At 46.8% G+C, this 22,555-nt stretch overlaps 1 protein-coding gene across 4 annotated transcripts in view; it reads left to right on the plus strand.

Moving 5' to 3' along the window:
• The window catches only part of LOC140404658 (mucin-3A-like), a 192,943-nt gene extending 171,336 nt beyond the window's left edge, over positions 1-21,607 (plus strand). For 3 of the 4 annotated variants that reach the window (XM_072493281.1, XM_072493284.1, XM_072493285.1), the window contains 2 exons: positions 7,474-7,583; positions 13,037-14,242. In XM_072493281.1, coding sequence (XP_072349382.1) covers positions 7,474-7,583; positions 13,037-13,101 — 175 coding nt within the window. In that variant the 3' untranslated portion in view covers positions 13,102-14,242. Of the gene's footprint in view, positions 1-7,473; positions 7,584-13,036; positions 14,243-21,442 lie in introns of those variants that run through there. The other variant, XM_072493282.1, reaches the window with a different exon arrangement.
• Positions 21,608-22,555: the final 948 nt, after the last annotated feature.

Below are 22,555 nucleotides of genomic sequence, written 5' to 3' on the forward strand. Positions count from 1 at the left end.
TGTGTGGGAGTGGAGTGCAGCGACAATACCACTATGTCTCTGAAAGTGTGTGGGAGTGGAGTGCAGCGACAATACCACTATGTCACTGAGAGTGTGTGGGAGTGGAGTGCAGCGACAATACCACTATGCCACTGAGAGTGTGTGGGAGTGGAGTGCAGCGACAATACCACTATGCCACTGAGAGTGTGTGGGAGTGGAGTGCAGCGACAATACCACTATGCCACTGAGCGTGTGTGGGAGTGGAGTGCAGCGACAATACCACTATGTCACTGAGAGCGTGTGGGAGTGGAGTGCAGCGACAATACCACTGTGTCACTGAGAGTGTGTGGGAGTGGAGTGCAGCGACAATACCACTGTGTCACTGAGAGTGTGTGGGAGTGGAGTGCAGCGATAATACCACTATGTCACTGAGAGTGTGTGGGAGTGGAGTGCAGCGACAATACCACTATGTCACTGAGAGTGTGTGGGAGTGGAGTGCAGCGACAATACCACTGTGTCACTGAGAGTGTGTGGGAGTGGAGTGCAGCGACAATACCACTATGCCTCTGAGAGTGTGTGGGAGTGGAGTGCAGCGATAATACCACTATGTCACTGAGAGTGTGTGGGAGTGGAGTGCAGCGACAATACCACTATGCCATCGAGAGTGTGTGGGAGTGGAGTGCAGCGACAATACCACTATGCCTCTGAGAGTGTGTGGGAGTGGAATGCAGCGACAATACCACTATGCCTCTGAGAGTGTGTGGGAGTGGAGTGCAGCGATAATACCACTATGTCACTGAGAGTGTGTGCGAGTGGAGTGCAGCGACAATACCACTATGTCACTGAGGGTGTGTGGGAGTGGAGTGCAGCGACAATACCACTATGTCACTGAGGGTGTGTGGGATTGGAGTGCAGCGACAATACCACTATGTCACTGAGAGTGTGTGGGAGTGGAGTGCAGCGACAATACCACTATGTCACTGAGGGTGTGTGGGATTGGAGTGCAGCGACAATACCACTATGTCACTGAGGGTGTGTGGGATTGGAGTGCAGCGACAATACCACTATGTCACTGAGAGTGTGTGGGAGTGGAGTGCAGCGACAATACCACTATGTCACTGAGGGTGTGTGGGAGTGGAGTGCAGCGACAATACCACTGTGTCACTGAGAGTGTGTGGGAGTGGAATACAGCGACAATACCACTATGCCTCTGAGAGTGTGTGGGAGTGGAATGCAGCGATAATACCACGATGTCACTGAGAGTGTGTGGGAGTGGAATGCATCGATAATACCATTATGTCACTGAGAGTGTGTGGGAGTGGAGTGCAGCGATAATACCACTATGTCACTGAGAGTGTGTGGGAGTGGAGTGCAGCGATCATACCATTATGTCACTGAGAGTGTGTGGGAGTGGAGTGCAGCGACAATACCACTATGTCACTGAGAGTGTGTAGGAGTGGAGTACAGCGACAATACCACTATGCCTCTGAGAGTGTGTGGGAGTGGAATGCAGCGATAATACCACGATGTCACTGAGAGTGTGTGGGAGTGGAATGCATCGATAATACCATTATGTCACTGAGAGTGTGTGGGAGTGGAGTGCAGCGACAATACCACTATGTCACTGAGAGTGTGTGGGAGTGGAGTGCAGCGACAATACCACTATGTCACTGAGAGTGTGTGGGAGTGGAGTGCAGCGACAATACCACTATGTCACTGAGAGTGTGTGGGAGTGGAGTGCAGCGACAATACCACTATGCCTCTGAGAGTGTGTGGGAGTGGAGTGCAGCGACAATATCACTGTGTCACTGAGAGTGTGTGGGAGTGGAGTGCAGCGACAATACCACTATGCCTCTGAGAGTGTGTGGGAGTGGAGTGCAGCGACAATATCACTGTGTCACTGAGAGTGTGTGGGAGTGGAGTGCAGCGATAATACCACTATGTCACTGAGAGTGTGTGGGAGTGGAGTGCAGCGACAATACCACTATGTCACTGAGAGTGTGTGGGAGTGGAGTGCAGCGACAATACCACTGTGTCACTGAGAGTGTGTGGGAGCGGAGTGCAGCGACAATACCACTATGTCACTGAGAGTGTGTGGGAGTGGAGAGCAGCGACAATACCACTATGTCACTCAGAGTGTGTGGGAGTGGAGTGCAGCGACAATACCACTGTGTCTCTGAGAGTGTGTGGGAGTGGAGTGCAGCGATAATACCACTATGTCACTGAGAGTGTGTGGGAGTGGAGTGCAGCGACAATACCACTATGTCACTGAGAGTGTGTGGGAGTGGAGTGCAGCGACAATACCACTGTGTCACTGACAGTTTGTGGGAGTGGAGTGCAGCGACAATACCACTATGTCACTGAGAGTGTGTGGGAGTGGAGTGCAGCGACAATACCACTATGCCTCTGAGAGTGTGTGGGAGTGGAGTGCAGCGACAATACCACTATGCCATTGAGAGTGTGTGGGAGTGGAGTGCAGCGATAATACCACTATGTCACTGAGAGTGTGTGGGAGTGGAGTGCAGCGACAATACGACAATGCCACTGAGAGTGTGTGGGGGTGGAGTGCAGCGATAATACCACTATGCCTCTGAGAGTGTGTGGGGGTGGAGTGCAGCGACAATACCACTATGTCACTGAGAGTGTGTGGGAGTGGAGTGCAGCGACAATACCACTATGCCACTGAGAGTGTGTGGGGGTGGAGTGCAGCGACAATACCACTATGCCTCTGAGACTGTGTGGGAGTGGAGTGCAGCGACAATACCACTATGCCTCTGAGAGTGTGTGGGAGTGGAGTGCAGCGACAATACCACTGTGTCACTGAGAGTGTGTGGGAGTGGAGTGCAGCGATAATACCACTATGTCACTGAGAGTGTGTGGGAGTGGAGTGCAGCGACAATACCACTATGTCACTGAGAGTGTGTGGGAGTGGAGTGCAGCGACAATACCACTGTGTCACTGAGAGTGTGTGGGAGCGGAGTGCAGCGACAATACCACTATGTCACTGAGAGTGTGTGGGAGTGGAGAGCAGCGACAATACCACTATTTCACTCAGAGTGTGTGGGAGTGGAGTGCAGCGACAATACCACTGTGTCACTGAGAGTGTGTGGGAGTGGAGTGCAGCGATAATACCACTATGTCACTGAGAGTGTGTGGGAGTGGAGTGCAGCGACAATACCACTATGTCACTGAGAGTGTGTGGGAGTGGAGTGCAGCGACAATACCACTGTGTCACTGAGAGTGTGTGGGAGTGGAGTGCAGCGATAATACCACTATGCCACTGAGAGTGTGTGGGAGTGGAGTGCAGCGACAATACCACTATGTCACTGAGAGTGTGTGGGAGTGGAGAGCAGCGACAATACCACTATGTCACTGAGAGTGTGTGGGAGTGGAGAGCAGCGACAATACCACTATGTCACTCAGAGTGTGTGGGAGTGGAGTGCAGCGACAATACCACTGTGTCACTGAGAGTGTGTGGGAGTGGAGTGCAGCGATAATACCACTATGTCACTGACAGTGTGTGGGAGTGGAGTGCAGCGACAATACCACTATGTCACTGAGAGTGTGTGGGAGTGGAGTGCAGCGACAATACCACTATGTCACTGAGAGTGTGTGGGAGTGGAGTGCAGCGATAATACCACTATGTCACTGAGAGTGTGTGGGAGTGGAGTGCAGCGACAATACGACAATGCCACTGAGAGTGTGTGGGGGTGGAGTGCAGCGATAATACCACTATGCCTCTGAGAGTGTGTGGGGGTGGAGTGCAGCGACAATACCACTATGTCACTGAGAGTGTGTGGGAGTGGAGTGCAGCGACAATACCACTATGCCACTGAGAGTGTGTGGGGGTGGAGTGCAGCGACAATACCACTATGCCTCTGAGACTGTGTGGGAGTGGAGTGCAGCGACAATACCACTATGCCTCTGAGAGTGTGTGGGAGTGGAGTGCAGCGACAATACCACTATGTCACTGAGAGTGTGTGGGAGTGGAGTGCAGCGACAATACCACTGTGTCACTGAGAGTGTGTGGGAGCGGAGTGCAGCGACAATACCACTATGTCACTGAGAGTGTGTGGGAGTGGAGAGCAGCGACAATACCACTATGTCACTCAGAGTGTGTGGGAGTGGAGTGCAGCGACAATACCACTGTGTCACTGAGAGTGTGTGGGAGTGGAGTGCAGCGATAATACCACTATGTCACTGAGAGTGTGTGGGAGTGGAATGCAGCGACAATACCACTGTGTCACTGAGAGTGTGTGGGAGTGGAGTGCAGCGACAATACCACTATGTCACTGAGAGTGTATGGGAGTGGAGTGCAGCGACAATACCACTGTGTCACTGAGAGTGTGTGGGAGTGGAGTGCAGCGACAATAAAACTATGCCTCTGAGAGTGTGTGGGAGTGGAGTGCAGCGACAATACCACTATGTCACTGAGAGTGTGTGGGAGTGGAGTGCAGCGACAATACCACTGTGTCACTGAGAGTGTGTGGGAGTGGAGTGCAGCGACAATACCACTATGTCACTGAGAGTGTGTGGGAGTGGAGTGCAGCGACAATACCACTGTGTCACTGAGAGTGTGTGGGAGTGGAGTGCAGCGACAATACCACTATGTCACTGAGAGTGTGTGGGAGTGGAGTGCAGCGATAATACCACTATGTCACTGAGAGTGTGTGGGAGTGGAGTGCAGCGACAATACCACTATGCCACTGAGAGTGTGTGGGAGTGGAGTGCAGCTATAATACCACTATGTCACTGAGAGTGTGTGGGAGTGGAGTGCAGCGACAACACTACTATGTCACTGAGAGTGTGTGGGAGTGGAGTGCAGCGATAATACCACTATGTCACTGAGAGTGTGTGGGAGTGGAGTGCAGCGACAATACCACTATGCCACTGAGAGTGTGTGGGGGTGGAGTGCAGCGACAATACCACTATGCCTCTGAGACTGTGAGGGAGTGGAGTGCAGCGACAATACCACTATGTCACTGAGAGTGTGTGGGAGTGGAGTGCAGCGACAATAGCACTATGTCACTGAGAGTGTGTGGTTAGTGGAGTGCAGCGACAATACCACTATGTCACTGAGAGTGTGTGGGAGGGGAGTGCAGCGATAATACCATTATGTCACTGAGAGTGTGTGGGAGTGGAGTGCAGCGACAATACCACTATGTCACTGAGAGTGTGTGGGAGTGGAGTGCAGCGATAATACCACTATGTCACTGAGAGTGTGTGGGAGTGGAGTGCAGCGACAATAGCACTATGCCACTGAGAGTGTCTGGGAGTGGAATGCAGCGACAATACCACTATGTCACTGAGAGTGTGTGGGAGTGGAGTGCAGCGATAATACCACTATGCCACTGAGAGTGTGTGGGAGTGGAGTGCAGCGTCAATAGCACTATGCCACTGAGAGTGTGTGGGAGTGGAGTGCAGCGATAATACCACTATGTCACTGAGAGTTTGTGGGAGTGGAGTGCAGCGACAATAGCACTATGCCACTGAGAGTGTCTGGGAGTGGAGTGCAGCGACAATACCACTATGTCACTGAGAGTGTGTGGGAGTGGAGTGCAGCGATAATACCACTATGTCTCTGAGAGTGTGTGGGAGTGGAGTGCAGCGATAATACCACTGTGTCACTGAGAGTGTGTGGGAGTGGAGTGCAGCGTCAATAGCACTATGTCACTGAGAGTGTGTGGGAGTGGAGTGCAGCGTCAATAGCACTATGTCACTGAGAGTGTGTGGGAGTGGAGTGCAGCGACAATACCACTATGCCTCTGAGACTGTGTGGGAGTGGAGTGCAGCGATAATACCACTATGTCACTGAGAGTGTCTGGGAGTGGAGTGCAGCGTCAATAGCACTATGCCACTGAGAGTGTGTGGGAGTGGAGTGCAGCGATAATACCACTATGCCACTGAGAGTGTGTGGGGGTGGAGTGCAGCAGTCCCAGTGCTATCCACTTCGCCACATTCCGCCCCAGCTTGTCAATCCTGACCCCAGAGAATCACATGTCAGCGTTTGTTGGAATTGCGCAGTTGCACGTGGTGCCAGTGCTAGCCTATTAGGATGTGCGGACTTGCTCCGGGACCGCCGCCATTTTGGGGGCAGCAGAATGCACACGATTCAGTCCCGGCATCAGCACATAGTCCTTGAAATGGAGAATTCCAGAGTACATATTGTTGGAGGCCAAGAAGGCTTTTGCTGATGGCCTCAACCAAAATTCTCCGCTGCCCCAGCAAACCACACTCCTCCTTGACCACCTTGCCAGCCTCTGCCTTTCACCAAGGTCTATGCTCTCTTCTGCTGCAAGAAGAGAAAGCAGATCAGTGTGAGCGTTCACAATAGGTGTGTACAGAGGATGGATGAGGAGGGACTGATGCGGATGTCTGATGAGGATCAGCTTTAACACTTGAGCCTTGTAACACTTTAACTAGAAACCCTTCAACAGGGTGGATGCGTCATCCTGCCTGTTTTCCTGATTGGTTGGGCCATAGCTCAAGCAGACAGCCTTGGGAAAGTCCACCAATTAGTAAATTGGTTTGAGACCTAAAAATGCCTGCAGCCCTGTTGAAACACCGAACCATCCAGAGAGGCACAGGTTACATACACCCAGGTGTGTTTACAACATTGTCATGATGCCATGAGCATACCGTGTGCCATTCTGGATGCTGCTGTACAGACGGGATAAACCAGGTGGAGCAATTGGATTAGGAGGAAAGTTACACACAACGTACAACGAAAATATTCAGAGGTGGTCGAATTGCTATTTTTCAGATTCTCAAGGCAATAGACAATTTAGACCATGGTAAGCTGTTTCAGCTTGGTCAGAATACTTAAAACAGAGGATATGGCTTCTGTTTGAAAGGAGGGAAAACTGAAAAGTTATCAGCAGAAATGTAGCCAGTTGTCGATCATGGAACAGGCTCCACAGGGGGATTGTGAGCAGCACGCGAGCACAGTGGTTAGCACTATTGCCTCACAGCTCTAGGGTCCCAGGGAGATTGTAGAAACAGTTACTCTTTATTCATTCAAGTACCAATTCGATTATTTCTTTCAGAAAATAGTATTTTAGGATACAAAAATGAGCAATTTGATGCTTAACAAACTTAGCAGAAATAAATGACTTTGTACCTCAGGTTTCCAAAGCTCTCCGCCACTGGAGCTTTCCTTGTTGTTGAATAGGGAATTCCAGGATATCGGTCCAGTGACAATGAAAGGATGGTGATCCATGTTCACATCAGGACGGTGTGTGGCTTGTCCAGGAACACAGTGGCCATGATGCTTCCCGTGTCGTTGTTGCTCGCGTCGTTCTCAGTGGGAATGAAGAATGCAGCATTTTCCATTTCCCACATCAACCATTTCTGTGGAACCAATTGAACCAAATTGCGAAGGTGATGTGTGGAGAAAAAGTGTGTCAAACTATCTAATCAATGAATTCCCTGCAAAGTATTTCAGTTTCCCTTTTATTCAAAGAGTAATTTTCTGACACTTGTGTCTTTTAACAGAGAAGACGAAGAAAAAAAAATTATATCAGAGAAGTGGGCAGAAGACGATTTCGAATGGCACAGTTCTGAGACAATCACTGTGGCGAACACAAGAACCACAAGCTTTGACAGTAATGCTGATATTTATGATACCTTTTAAATTTATTGGGATTTTACACAAATGTACTGGCAATGGAATGGTCAAGAGCACATCAGATTTGAACTGGTTGGTATGGAAATCTAGCCATGTTGAGGGAGCGGTTTCAAAACAAAACTCACTGACAATGGAGAGCAGCTTGCTTAAAGATTATTGTTATAGTGAATGGGTGAATAACGCAGAATTGGAGGAGTCCTGTAGGGGATCCAGTATGAGGGCTTTGATGATGGATCCACTGCCACGAGCTCTGGGGAAGTATAAGGGGAGCCCGGTGGTACAGTCGATGGTTAGGAATCAGCTGCGGAGACACTTTAAATTGGAGGGGATGTCAATGTTGACAACACTGTGTGGGAACCACAGGTTGAAGCCAAGGCTGATGGATGGGATGTGTGGGAGATGGATGGGATGTATGGGAAGTGGAGGGAGGTGGGGCTGGTGAGGGTGAGGGACTTGTACTTGGAAGGGGCGTTTGCAGGTCTGGATGAGTTGCAGGAGAGGTTTGGGTTGCCGAAGGGAAATGAATTTAGATACATGGGGAGGGAATTTGCACAAAACGAGTGAAGAACCTTGCCCAGGTTGCCGGAGTACACCCTATTGGAGCAACTGCTGCTCCCGGATGAGTCAGGAGAGGGTAGGATTGGGGATATTTACCGGGGCTTGGGTGGTGAGGGTCAAGAACAAATGGGAGGAGGATTTGGGGGTGGGGGGTAAACAAGCTGGGGACTTTGGTGTGAGGTGATGCGCAGGGTGAATTCACCCTCTTCTTGCACCAGGATGGGCTTGATTGATTGAATTTGAATTGAAGTAGATTTAGGACCGAGTTTAGGAGGAACTTCTTCACCCAAAGGGTTGTGAATCTCTGGAATTCCTTGCCCAGTGAAGCAGTTGAGGCTCCTTCTTTAAACGTTTTTAAGAAAAAGATAGATACCTTTCTAAAGAATAAAGGGATTTGGGGATATGGTGTACGGGCCGGAGAGTGGAGCTGAGTCCACAAAGATCAGCCATGATCTCATTAAATGGCGGAGCAGGCTCGAGGGGCCAGGTGGCCTACTCCTGCTCCTAGTTCTTATGTTCTTATGATTCAGTTCAAGCTGATGCACAGGGTGCATATGACCCGGGCGAGGATGAGTGGGGTCTTCCAGGGGTGGCCAATGAGTGGGAGAAGTGTGGGCGAGGGCCGGTGATTCATGCACACATGTTCTAGGGTTGTGAGAAACTGGAGAGTTACTGGGAAGTCGTGTTTGGGACGTTTTCTAAGATTGTTGGGGTGGAGGTCAGGCTAGACCCAATGGTGGCGATCTTTGGGGTATCGGAAATGCCGGTGCTGCTGAAGGGGAAGGGGGCCGGTGTTGTGGCCTTCGCTTCTCTAATTAAAAAGTAATATGGACAGCATGTCCAACATCTGTATATGTGCAGTTAAATGTGGGAATTAGGATGTTGCTATCTGAGTTAAATGTGGGAATTATGCTGTTGCTATCTGAGTTAAATGTGGGAATTAGGATGTTGCTATCTGAGTTAAATATGCAAATTAGGATGTTGCTATCTGCGTTAAATGTGGGAATTAGGATGTTGCTACCTGAGTTAAATGTGGGAATTAGGATGTTACTATCTGAGTTAAATGTGGGAATTAGGATGTTGCTATCTGAGTTGCCCAACTCCTGCACAAGTTTTGCTTTAACATTATCTTGTGAAATAACTGGGCATTCAAGCAATCACAGGCAAATGTGAGATGTTTACATGATAGATTCCCACTGAAAACACCAAATAAGTGAGGACTTGTCATTCGACTGTAAGCACATTTCACTGGCTTGTTATGTCTTAATGACGCCCCCTGTGATACTGAAATTTAACTTGAACAAGACTCTCATTTCTTCAGAATTTAATTATTGTTGGATATTTTAAAACAAAAAGCTAAAATGAACTTTTTAAAAACTTTTTCTTCTGCTGCTTTTATCTCTCTCTCTCTTTCCCTCCCTTTATTTCACTTTCTGCACATGACTTTCCATTGAATGAAATATTTCTGACTTACATACCTTGATTTAGACTTTGTGGACAAAACCTACCCAGGAAAGGGAAGCAGATTTGGGTGCAGGCAGTGTGTCAGAATATTTCTCTTCCAGGTGTATCTGAGCAGGATTGTCGGCAAGAAGGGTGCCCCCTTGTTAGAAAAAACAATTACATTGGAAAAATGTAATTAGAAAGCCAATTTAGAGGCATTTTAAGCCTCAATTCTGGATTTAACAGGCAGGGTGCCTCTTGCCCAACCTGTCAAAATAGAAACAAGAAAATAAACCAGCAAAAACAGTCGTAACAAAATGGAGCCAGAGGAGGATCTGGATCAATTTTCTCATTTCCTTTACTATTTATTCCTTCAATTTGTATTTGGACAGCTGCTATTCAGCCATCCACACCTCATTCCCGGACCAGCCTCCCTGAACAGGCGCCGGAATGTGGCGACTAGGGGCTTTTCACAGTAACTTCATTTGAAGCCTACTTGTGACAATAAGCGATTTTCATTTCATTTCATCTGGAAAGATGTTTTGTCTCTTTATTGTACACATTACCATTTACTTTGGCTTTTGTTCCATAAAATCTTTTGGCATCAACTCTCCTGCTCTGCAACCTATCGGGCACCTTCCCTTTTGTTCTTTATCCCCTTCCACCTTTTCACTTTCTCGGAACCTGTTACATTTCTATCTTTCGGGCGGCACGGTGGAGTAGTGATTAGCACTGCTGCTTCACGGTGCTGAGGACCTGGGTTCCAGTGGAGTTTGCTCATTCTCCCCATGTCTGCGTGCAGGGTAGGTGATTTCCCCTGAATAGGAAAAAAAGAATTGGGTATTTTAATTTAAAAAAAAACACATTTCTATCTTTCCTCATTTCTGATGACAGGTCACCAATCTGAAATTTTGGGTCACATTTCCGCTAACGAGGCAGGTAGCGCAAGTCAGACAATTTCACAACTTAACAGATCCACCTCAGCATAAAGTGTCACAAGTGGCAAGGTATTAGATATGGGGGGGATGGTGGGATAGAGTAAGGTCATCCACCCCACAAAACAAATTGGAGGTGGCCACAGAGACAGCCGAGTAGTCACTGGTTAAAATGCCCACCTGGGCAAAATGGGATTTCAGCCCAGTTATTTGATAATATTTCAGGCTCTCTATCCCTCACCCGTCACATTCCATCAGCCCAATCACAGTGCACGTACACCTTCCGTGCCAACTCATGCAAACACCCACCCCATGGCCCCATTAAGCCCATATGTCAACCAAATGCCAATTAATTCCTCCCACACACCCCAAAAGCTCCTCATATCCTCCATGGCCATTCAAGGCCTTTTCATGTGCATTCACCCTATACACATAATTTATAGAATACTTTAACACTCTAGTAACAATGAAATGTGTTAAAGACAACCATTCATAATTGATTTTCAACTTTAAAAACTGGTATTGCGACTACCCTATAAAACTGTTAATCAAAGACCATTAAAGCAATAATAACAAAAGCCATCGGCAGCTCGGTGGCACAGTGGTTAGTGATCACTGCCCTGGGCCACTGTCAATGTGGAGTTTGCACACTCTCTCCATGTCTGCATTGGTCTCACCCCCACAACCCAAAGATGTGCAGGGTAGGTGGATTGGCCATGCTTAATTGCAAAAACCTTTTAAAAAAGAAAAAATGTAATAACATAAGCTAGGAGCACGTGACACCTCATAACCTTGTGTATAAAAACACTGAGATATTGACAAAAGAGATCACAGAAAATGCATATTGTAACCTCATCTAGCTCTCAATTAAATATAGTCAACCCTTCTCTCCAGCTTTATATACAGTGTTAATCTTTATATAGGTCTGAACTGCAGGCCAATCTGGTCTCTTTCTATTCAAATTACAGGGTTCACGAGATTTCTACCTCCACAATGAAGATGGTCAGGTCAGGAGTGCAGGGTGCAAACTCACTACATACCAGTGAAAATTGGAGGCACCAGAAATGGGGCAGGAGTCTGGAATCTGGGTATGCCCGTCATTCTTAAATGGCTCCATATCCTTCCAACTCTGGAAATCTGGCCATTTAGTTTGGTTTCATTCCATAGATCCTGCCTGATTGTTTAATATTCTATCATATTCTGCTTTTATTTCAAATTTCCAGCATCCACAGTATTTTGTATATGCAACACTTATAAAACCTTGAATTGAAATATCTAAAACTGAAGGAGAGAATACTGAGCTGGATTCTCTGCCGTCGGGATTCTCCGTTTTGACGGGTTTCCCGACGGCGTGGGACTGCCCCACAATGCGAAACCCCGTTAACCAGCCGGCAAAACGGAGAATCCCGATGGCATGCTGAACCAGAAATCTGGTGTGGTGGGACGGAGAAACCCGCCCACTGTGTCTGTCTTTCTCTCTCTTACTACCTGCCAGCTCCTTTTATGTTGGGTGGAGAATTGTGCACAACTGGTAGAATATAACTTGCATTTGCCAGCTGCCCCTCATTCCAGAGCCACCTGTGAAACCAGCGTCCAGTAATGTGTGTACCCTGAGGAATAGAATTCAATACCAGAATTCTAGCTTCTTCTCCTTTGAATTAAACACAAGATGACTGACCCAGTTTCCATAAGTTTCAGGGAGCAGGATGGTTACATCAGTATACCAGTTCTGTTCACCCTGAACAGGATGGTGGCAACAAAGTACAATTAATATTCAAAAGTTGAAAAGTCAAAATTCAGTTGCTAACCTAATAGTTACTTTGACAGAGGCCTTGCGGTTGATGTTCTCCTGAGATACTGCAAATGAAACACATGAGCATATTTGATTAAGGTCACACATCCACTATTTTAACAAGAGGGATGAATTGCCAATCTTTTCTTTTAATTTAATTTAATTAAGGGGCTATTTAGCATGTCCAATCCACCTACCCTGCAAATCTTTGGGTTGTGGGGATGAGACCCCCGCAGACGCGGGGAGAATGTGCAAACTCCTCACGGACAGTGACCCAAGGCCGGGTTCGAACCCGGGTCCTCGGGACCGTGAGGCAGCTGTTCTAACCACTGCACCACTGTGCCGTCCCTCATTGCCAATCTTACATCACACGGTAACAGTTCAATGCTCTTTATTTTTTGTTATCAAACTTATGGTAGTTTACAATAAACCAGCCAACAATTCAGGCAGCATAAAGAATCCCATGGCACTATTAAAAGAGCTGTCGGTTCTCCTTGATGTCCTGGTTAATGTTCCTTCCTGAATCAACATTAACAGATTTGGTCATTTATTTGCGCAATCTTAACATGACTCATGTTTCCTACATTGCAACACTTGGAAAGTATTTCATTTGCTGTCATTCACTTTGAGACACTCAGAATGTGAAATGTGTCATATTATATTCTTTATTGATTTAATGGCGTCTTTATGTTTGTAATGTAGATCCAACAAATGAAGGAGAATCATGCACCATAGATGTGACGCCAGGACGAGAAACTGTCTTTTGACTGAAGAGGTTTATGGTTAAACCATTATTTGGTGAGGATAAAATAACGGGCTGCAAAAAGAGTCCAAACCAAATAACGTCTTCAGGTGAATTGTACTTCGAGAATGAGGGTTAATTCACCAGATCAAATGGATGTAATTAAATATCCGCTTTAAAGATGTACGTTCTGTCCTTCTTTTCTTATTGCCGTTATCAATTCCTACATACACATTTATACTGGAACTGCTCAAATAACACCTTAGTCTTTAATAATGTCCTCCTGTCCATCCATTGGGATGGTCTTCAATTGAACCATCGACTCATACACTAGTGCCATCCTTTGGGAAGTAGAGAAGGCTTTAAATTAAATAATGGGGGAAGAGATCATGTGAGGAAAGGTGGTAAATTAGAGGGAAACGGAAGGGGGAGATAACAGGGTAGCAATTTGGGCAATGATAACCAGAGTGTGGCAGGAATGGACAGCAGATAAGGCTGGAAGATTGCAAAAATGGTCAAATACAAAGTTTAAGGCTCTATATCTGAATGCACACAAACATTTGTTATGAAATGAATGAATTGTTCGCACAAATTAATATGTCTGATCAGAAAGCCATCATGGAGACATGGCTGAAAGACAACCAAGGCTGGGACCTGAAGGGTATTTGACAATTTGGAAAGACAGAAAGCTAGAAAAAGGTGGTGGGGTAGCACTGTTAATTAAGGATGACATTAGTACAATAATGAGAGATAAGTAGTAGGAAAAATAAGAAGTCACTTGCGGGAGTAGTTTATAGGCCCCCCAACAGTAACACCACTGTTGGAAAGAGTACACAGGAAGAACAAATGGAGCCTAAGTAAGGTAGTCCAATAATCATGGGTGGCTTTAATCCTGATGTAAATTGGGTAAATCAGATTGGCAACGATAAACTGGAAAATCAGAGTGCATTTGGGACAATTTCTTTAAATATTATATTCCAGTGCCAACCAAGGAGCAGGTTATTCTAGACCTGGTAATGTGCAATAAACTAAACAATAACCTCATTGTAAAGAAGCCTCTTTTTGACAGCTATCATAACTTGTTTGAATTTTCCATTCAATATGAAGGTGAGAAGTGTGGGTCTAAGCCTCGTGTTTAAATCCTGAATAAAGCTGTGAAGGTAGTATTTGTGTTGTTCCTTGTGTCTTAATAACGCTGCAGTCTTAAAGTTGAAGTAGATGCATTATTGTGAGTTTGTTCTCTTCAGTGCTTAAACCATGTTACATCTGAGCTGCCTGCCTGTTCTGCTCCCAGCTGCCATTCCTGTGAAGTCTGTCCTGACTTCCTGATCGTGTGTATTTATATGACTGCTGTGCTCCCTCTAGTGCTTGCTCGTTGTATTGCATCTACACAGATATACAATCACCACAGCATTGGCTAAAATGAAATGGAAAAAGAGGTTGAAATGTAAGATAGCAGAGATGCAATGGCAAACATTTAAGGAAATATTTAATAACTCTCAGCAAAGATTCATCCCAGTGAGAAAGAAAGACTCTGAGGAAAATGCACCATCCATGGATAAATGAGGAAATTAAGGACAGTATCAAACTGAAACAAACACTGTACAATTCTGAAAAGGTTAATGGCAGGTCAGAGGTTTGGGCAGATTGCAAAAACTAGCAAAAATTGACTTAAAAAATGATAAATAGGGAGAAATTAGAGTATGAAGTTAGAATATAAAGACAGATGGAGATGGTAAGAGTTTCTACTCATATTTTTAAAGGAAAAGGATAAGTAAAGCGACGTTTTCTCCCAGGCGAGTAAGGGGTCCTGCTGGATATGAATCACGTGTGGTCTGGATTGGTGTCGATGACCAACATTCAGGAGCAATTCACTCTCCCTAGCCAGGCCTGCTAGCTGGCTCCCCCTCCAGAGGTCTGCTGGCTGGCTCCCCCTTCCCCCACAATGCAAATCCTAACCCCCCTCCACTGACAAAGAGGTACAGCCACCCTCTCCGACCACCACGGGAATTGCTGGATTACCAACCCCTCACAGCACACACACAGCAGGCACCCCCCCCCAACATCCCGCCCCCCCCAGCCAGATCTCCATCAGAGATGCCCATCAGTCCCCTCATCAAACATTCCCATCACACTGTATCAGACCCTCATCATTACCCCCATCAGACCCACCCCCACATCTGACCCACTTATCAGAACCCACCCAACAGACCCCCCCCCCCCCACACAACCCCCATCAGAGATCCCCCCATATCAGTGACCCTCATTATCAGACAACCCCGGGCGGGAATCTCGCGAATAACGTGATTTCGCTCCGATGCCGGGCCGCCGAGTCGCAGGCGCTAATGGCGCCAGCATGGTTGCCGCCGGTCCAGGTCAGGAGCCAATGCTCGCCGAGCTCGGACAAATCCCGCCGCCGTCGTTCGCGTGTGGTCCCACCCGGCGGGCCCTCGGCATTCTGGCTGCGTGGGACGGCCTGGTGAGCGGGAGGGCGGATCCGATTCCGGGGGGGGGGGGCTCAACCGTGGGCAGGCCCGCGATCGGGTGCAACCAATCGGCCGGCGGGCTAATTCCGGGGGGCCTATATACCTCCACGCCGGGCCCCTGTAGGACTCCGCCATGTTGCCAGTGGGGGCTGGCGTGGAGTAGGCAACCCACACGCATGAGCAGACCCGCGCCGGCCAAAGTGCTCACCTACCTTCAAATCTAACACCTGTCCTGGTTCATTACCCAGTACCAAATCCAATATGGCCTCGCCTCTCGTTGGCCTATCTACATACTGTGGGCGAGATTCTCCGACCCTCCGCCGGGTCGGAGAATCGCCGGGGGCTGGCGTGAATCACACCCCCGCCGGTTGCCGAATTCTCCGGCACCGGATATTCGGCGGGGGCAGGAATCGCGCCATGCCGGTTGGCGGGCCCCCCCCCCGCGATTCTCCGGCCCGGATGGGCCGAAGTCCCGCCGCTAAAATGCCTGTCCCGCCGGCGTAGATTAAACCACCTACCTTACCGGTGGGGTAAGGCAGCGCGGACGGGCTCCGGGGTCCTGGGATGGGCGCGGGGCGATCTGGCCCCGGGGGGTGCCCCCACGCTGGCCTGGCCCACGATCGGGGCCCACCGATCCGCAGGTGGGCCTGTGCCGTGGGGGCACTCTTTCCCTTCCGCCTTCGCCACGGTCTCCACCATGGCGGAGGCGGAAGAGACTCCCTCCACTGCGCATGTGCGGGAATGCCGTCAGCGGCCGCTAATGCCCAACCTTTGGGGCGGCGCAATGCCCAACTGATTTGCGCCATTTTGGGCGCCAGTCGGCGGACATTGCGCCGATACTGGAGAATTTCGCCCTGTGTCAGGAAACACTCCTGCACACATTTGACAAAAACGGACCCATCTAAAGTACTCTAACAATGTCAGGATAGATAGGATGAATGCGTGGCTCGAGAGATGGTGCAAGGATGAGGGATTCAAATTCCTGGGGCATTGGAACCGGTTCTGGGGGAGGTGGGACCAGTACAAACCGGACGGTCTGCACCTGGGCAGGGCTGGAACCGAAGTCCTGGGGGGGGGGGGGGGGGTTGCTAGAGCTGTTGGGGAGAGTTTAAACTAATGTGGCAGTGGGATGGGAACTGATGCAGGAAGTTGGAAGGTAGCAAAACAGGGACAGAAACAAAAGGCAGTAAGGGGGAAAGTGTAAGCCAGAGAAGCCATAGTCAAAAATCAAAAAGGGCGACAGTACAAGGTACAGTGACTGAGGGGAGCTCAGTGAATAGGACCAGGAATACTAAAAGGAATAAAACGGGAAGTGAAAACATTAATGGTAAGCGATGCAGCAGGTTGTTACATGAAGATATGGGTTCAACGACAAGGAAAATTAAGAGAAAGGTTAAGAGGAAATATAACTTAGGAGAGGTTACTGATCGAGGTGTTAAGATTCAGAACAGAGGTAAAAAAGCCAACATAAGTGTACTTTACCTGAATGCTCGTAGTATTCGGAATAAGGTAAATGAGTTGATGGCGCAAATCATCGTGAATGACTATGATTTAGTGGCCATTACTGAAACATGGTTAAAGGCTAGTCACGACTGGGAGTTAAATATCCAAGGGTATCAAACTATTCGGAAGGACAGAGTGGATGGTAAGGGAGGTGGTGTAGCTCTGTTATTTAAGGATGACATCCGGGCAACAGTAAGGGATGACATCGGTCCTATGGAGGATAAGGTTGAATCCATTTGGGTGGAAATCAGGAATAGTAAGGCGAAAAAGTCACTGATAGGAGTAGTCTATCGGCCACCAAATAGTAACATTATGGTGGGGCAGGCAATAAACGAAGAAATAACTGATGCATGTAGAAATGGAACAGCAGTTATCATGGGGGATTTTAATCTTTTTTTTGGAGTGGAGGGTGAGTGGTTTCCTTTCTGTTGTGGATAAGCTGTGTGTTTTATTTTTTGCCAGAGATGTATGTTTTCAGTAAGGGTCTAACAGTGAATGAAGCTTTCAGAATCGTTGGTAATTTTATCAGGAACGATTTCAAGGGCTGTGATTATGATGATGTCCTGAGATTTATGGGCTAAATACTGTGGTGGGTATTTAATGAGGATACTACAGTTGTTATTGGGAATCAAAGACACAGCACCAGACTGATACGGACCCAGATTCATTCACAAACCTCAGTACAGTCGAACAGTGATGTGGCTTGAACAGGTCTATTGGACTTGGCCTGTTTCCTCTGACAGCAATGTGGGGCCCTTTCATACTGCAACATTCCAGCCAAGTGAGAATTGTGAAATTGCAGGGTATTAATGCCTTTACTTTGTAACCCCATAATTCATCCACTCTATCATATCAAGATACTCCCTTGACTTGACCCTTTATGAATAATGTCACTGTGGTTTGTGCGGACTGTCAATTGTTGAATTAACTCCATTAGATGCTCTGTGTGCATAACTAACAATGAGGACCTGATATCTGCTCAACAAAATAGGCAATCAATTTTTCCACAGGGGTGAATGTGACTGTGAACTATCCAACTGCAAATTAAGCACTGGATTACATCAGCAGATATACATTGTTCTGACTCTGCCAGCAAGGCTGTGGGATTAATTGGATAGAACTTCCAAAGAGCCAGTACAGATAAGGCCAAATAACTTTTATTTGTGCAGTAATATTATGTAAAACAGTGAATATTCAGAATTAACGATGGAGAGGGGAAAACAGAGGAACCAGTGACTGTGATTGAACCCAGCCAGAGTCAGAAACATCAGAGGAGGGATGAGAGAGAGGAAATAATATAAACGCTTTAAAAACTCTGCATGGTCGCACAGGAGAATTTTGAGATATAGAGCATAGCAGATCACCAATTCACAATTTGAGATTTTAAAAATTAATTTATCTACAATGGTAACAAAGTTATTTTGTATGAACTGATTGAGCTTTCAATGGTGTGGTTATTACCCAACATTCCGAGCGGCTGTGAATGTGCCCTATTCACGCCACAGGAGCCAGTGCACAGGCGCAGTGCTGTTATGTGGCTTGCGCAGTGTCACTTTGCCCGCAGCCTGACGAATGCGGGAGCGGCTTTTTGGGCGGGTGAGTCGGTGGAGCGGAGAGAGGATTGGAGCCGGGAGTAAAGGTGGGGAGGGAGTAGAGTCTTTATAAACACCCGGTGAAGGCCACAGGGTCTGAATAAGAGCCTGCAGTTCCCGTGTTAGCAGCTTTTATCCGGGATCAGGCCCAGTTCCACCGCCGCCATCGGAGGATTTTAATCTACATGTCAATTGGTTTAACCAGGTCGGTTAAGGCAGCCTTGAGGAGGAGTTTATAGAATGTATCCGCGATAGTTTCCTAGAACAGTATGTAATGGAACCTACAAGGGAACAAGCGGTCCTAGATCTGGTCCTGTGTAATCAGACAGGATTGATTCAGGATCTCATAGTTAGGGATCCTCTCGGAAGGAGCGATCACAATATGGTGGAATTTAAAATACAGATGGAGGGTGAGAAGGTAAAATCAAACACTAGTGTTTTGTGCTTAAACAAAGGAGATTACAATGGGATGAGAGAAGAACTAGCTAAGGTAGACAGGGAGCAAAGACTTTATGGTGAAACAGTTGAGGAACAGTGGAGAACCTTCCAAGCGATTTTTCACTGTGCTCAGCAAAGGTTTATACCAACAAAAAGGAAGGACGGTAGAAAGAGGGAAAATCGACCGTGGATATCTAAGGAAATAAGGGAGAGGATCAAATTGAAGGAAAAAGCATACAAAGTAGCAAAGATCAGTGGGAGACTAGAGGACTGGGAAATCTTTCGGGGGCAACAGAAAGCTACTAAAAAAGCTATAAAGAAGAGTAAGATAGATTATGAGAGTAAACTTGCTCAGAATATAAAAACAGACAGTAAAAGTTTCTACAAATATATAAAACAAAAAAGAGTGGCTAAGGTAAATATTGGTCCTTTAGAGGATGAGAAGGGAGATGTAATAATGGGAGATGAGGAAATGGCTGAGGAACTGAACAGGTTTTTTGGGTCGGTCTTCACAGTGGAAGACACAAATAACATGCCAGTGACTGATGGAAATGAGGCTATGACAGGTGAGGACCTTGAGAGGATTGTTGTCACCAAGCAGGTAGTGATGGGCAAGCTAATGGGGCTAAAGGTAGACAAGTCTCCTGGCCCTGATGGAATGCATCCCAGAGTGCGAAAAGAGATGGCTAGGGAAATTGCAAATGCACTAGTGATAATTTACCAAAATTCACTAGACTCTGGGGTGGTCCCGGCGGATTGGAAATTAGCAAACGTGACACCACTGTTTAAAAAAGGAGGTAGGCAGAAAGCGGGTAATTATAGGCCAGTGAGCTTAACTTCGGTAGTAGGGAAGATGCTGGAATCCATCATCAAGGAAGAAATAGCAAGGCATCTAGATGAAAATTGTCTCATTGGGCAGACGCAGCATGGGTTCATAAAGGGCAGGCCGTGCCTAACTAATTTAGTGGAATTTTTTGAGGACATTACCAGTGCGGTAGATAACGGGAAGCCAATGGATGTGGTATATCTGGATTTCCAGAAAGCCTTTGACAAGGCGCCATACAAAAGGTTGCTGCATAAGATAAAGATGCATGGCATTAAGGGGAAAGTAGTAGCATGGATAGAGGATTAGTTAATTAATAGAAAGCAAAGAGTGGGGATTAATGGGTGTTTCTCTGGTTGGCAATCAGTAGCTAGTGGTGTCCCTCAGGGATCAGTGTTGGGCCCACAACTGTTCACAATTTACATAGATGATTTGGAGTTGGGGACCAAGGGCAATGTGTCCAGGTTTGCAGACGACACTAAGATAAGTGGTAAAGCAAAAAGTGCAGAGGATACTGGAAGTCTGCAGAGGGATTTGGATAGGCTAAGTGCATGGGCTAGGGCCTGGCAGATGGAATACATTGTTGACAAATGTGAGGTTATCCATTTTGGTAGGAATAACAGAAAAAGGGATTATTATTTAAATGATAAAATATTAAAACATGCTGCTGTGCAGAGAGACCTGGGTGTGCTAGTGCATGAGTCGCAAAAAGTTGGTTTACAGGTGCAACAGGTGATTAAGAAGGCAAATGGAATTTTGTCCTTCATTGCTAGAGGGATGAAGTTTAAGACTAGGGAGATTATGCTGCAATTGGTTAAGGTGTTAGTGAGGCCACACCTGGAGTATTGTGTTCAGTTTTGGTCTCCTTACTTTAGAAAGGACATACTAGCACTGGAGGGTGTGCAGAGGAGATTTACTAGGTTAATCCCAGAGCTGAAGGGGTTGGATTACGAGGAGAGGTTGAGTAGACTGGGACTGTACTCATTGTAATTTAGAAGGATGAGGGGGGATCTTATAGAAACATATAAAATTATGAAGGGAATAGATAGGATAGATGCGGGGAGGTTGTTTCCACTGGTGGGTGAAAGTAGAACTAGGGGGCATAGCCTCAAAATAAGGGGAAATAGATTTAGGACGGAGTTTAGGAGGAACTTCTTCACCCAAAGGGTTGTGAATCTATGGAATTCCTTGCCCAGTGAAGCAGTAGAGGCTCCTTCATTAAATGTTTTTAAGATAAAGATAGATAGTTTTTTGAAGAATAAAGGGATTAAAGGTTATGGTGTTTGGGCCGGAAAGTGGAGCTGAGTCCACAAAAGATCAGCCATGATCTCCTTGAATGGTGGAGCAGGCTCGAGGGGCCAGATGGCCTACTCCTGCTTCTAGTTCTTATGTTCTTATGTATAGCGTTTCCAGTCAATATTTGAAAGTTAAATATGGATATATGAACTTGTAGATGACAGGAGCTGCATGTAAATATAAGCTTTGTTTACTGAGAAGTAAAATATTTATCTCTTTCTTTTGTAGGTGTAAATCCAAGGCCATGATTTAATATGTCTGACTCCGTTTCTCAAATATAATACATTCATATTTGGTACTTTTGTTTATGATAGCTGAATCCATTTGTTTTGTACAATGTGTTTTGACATCACTCTATGAGGAGACTCTACTATTAAAGTGATTTAAGATTTAGTACAACCTCTTAATTATGTCTTTTCACAATTTAAACAATTACATGCTGGGTAGCTCCAGTGTCATCAAAGGGTGAGATAAACTAAATTGTAAGGAAGCTCGTCTGGCAGAGAGCTGTTGAATCAAGAGATTTGTTTCTGGGCGTAATCATAGAATCATTGAATGTACAGTGCAGAAGAAGGCTATTCGGCCCATCGAGTCTGCACTGGCCATTGGAAAGAGCACCCTACCTAAGCTCACACCTCCACCCTATCCCCACAACTCCTTCCTATCCCCACACCTCCCCCCTATCCCCGTAACCCCACCTAACATTTTTTGGACACTAAGGGCAATTTAGCATGGCCAATCCACTTAACCTGCACATCTTTGGACTGTGGGAGGAAACCGGAGCATCCGGAGGAAACCCACGCAGACACGGGGTGAACATACAGACTCTGCACAGACAGTGACCCAAACCAGGAATCGAACCTGGGACACTGGAGCTGTGAAGCAATTGTGCTACCATGCTGCCCTCGTAATGTTCTATGTGATTCTGTGTAAAAGCGTCTCCTCTTAAAGGAACACAACCATTAAAAAATTAAATCATAAAACTTTGATTTGATTTGATTTATTATTGTCACATGTATTAATATACAGTGAAAAGTGTTGTTTCTTGCAAGCTGTACAAACAATGCATACCGTACATAGGAAAGGAAGGAGAGACTGCAGAATATAATGTTAGTTATAGCAAGGTGTCGAGAAAAGATCAATTTAATGCGAGGTAGGTCCATTCAAAAGTCTGATGGCAGTAGGGAAGAAGCTGTTCCTGAGTCGGTTGGTACGTGACCTCAAACTTTTGTATCTTTTTCCTGACGGAAGAAGGTGGAAGAGAGTATGTCCAGTGTGCGTGGGGTCCTTAATTATGCTGGTTGCCTTTCCGAGACAGCGGGAATTATAGATAAGAGTCAA

The sequence above is a fragment of the Scyliorhinus torazame genome, chromosome 31 (genome assembly GCF_047496885.1).
Source record: "Scyliorhinus torazame isolate Kashiwa2021f chromosome 31, sScyTor2.1, whole genome shotgun sequence".
In the NCBI taxonomy this organism is placed as follows: domain Eukaryota; kingdom Metazoa; phylum Chordata; class Chondrichthyes; order Carcharhiniformes; family Scyliorhinidae; genus Scyliorhinus; species Scyliorhinus torazame.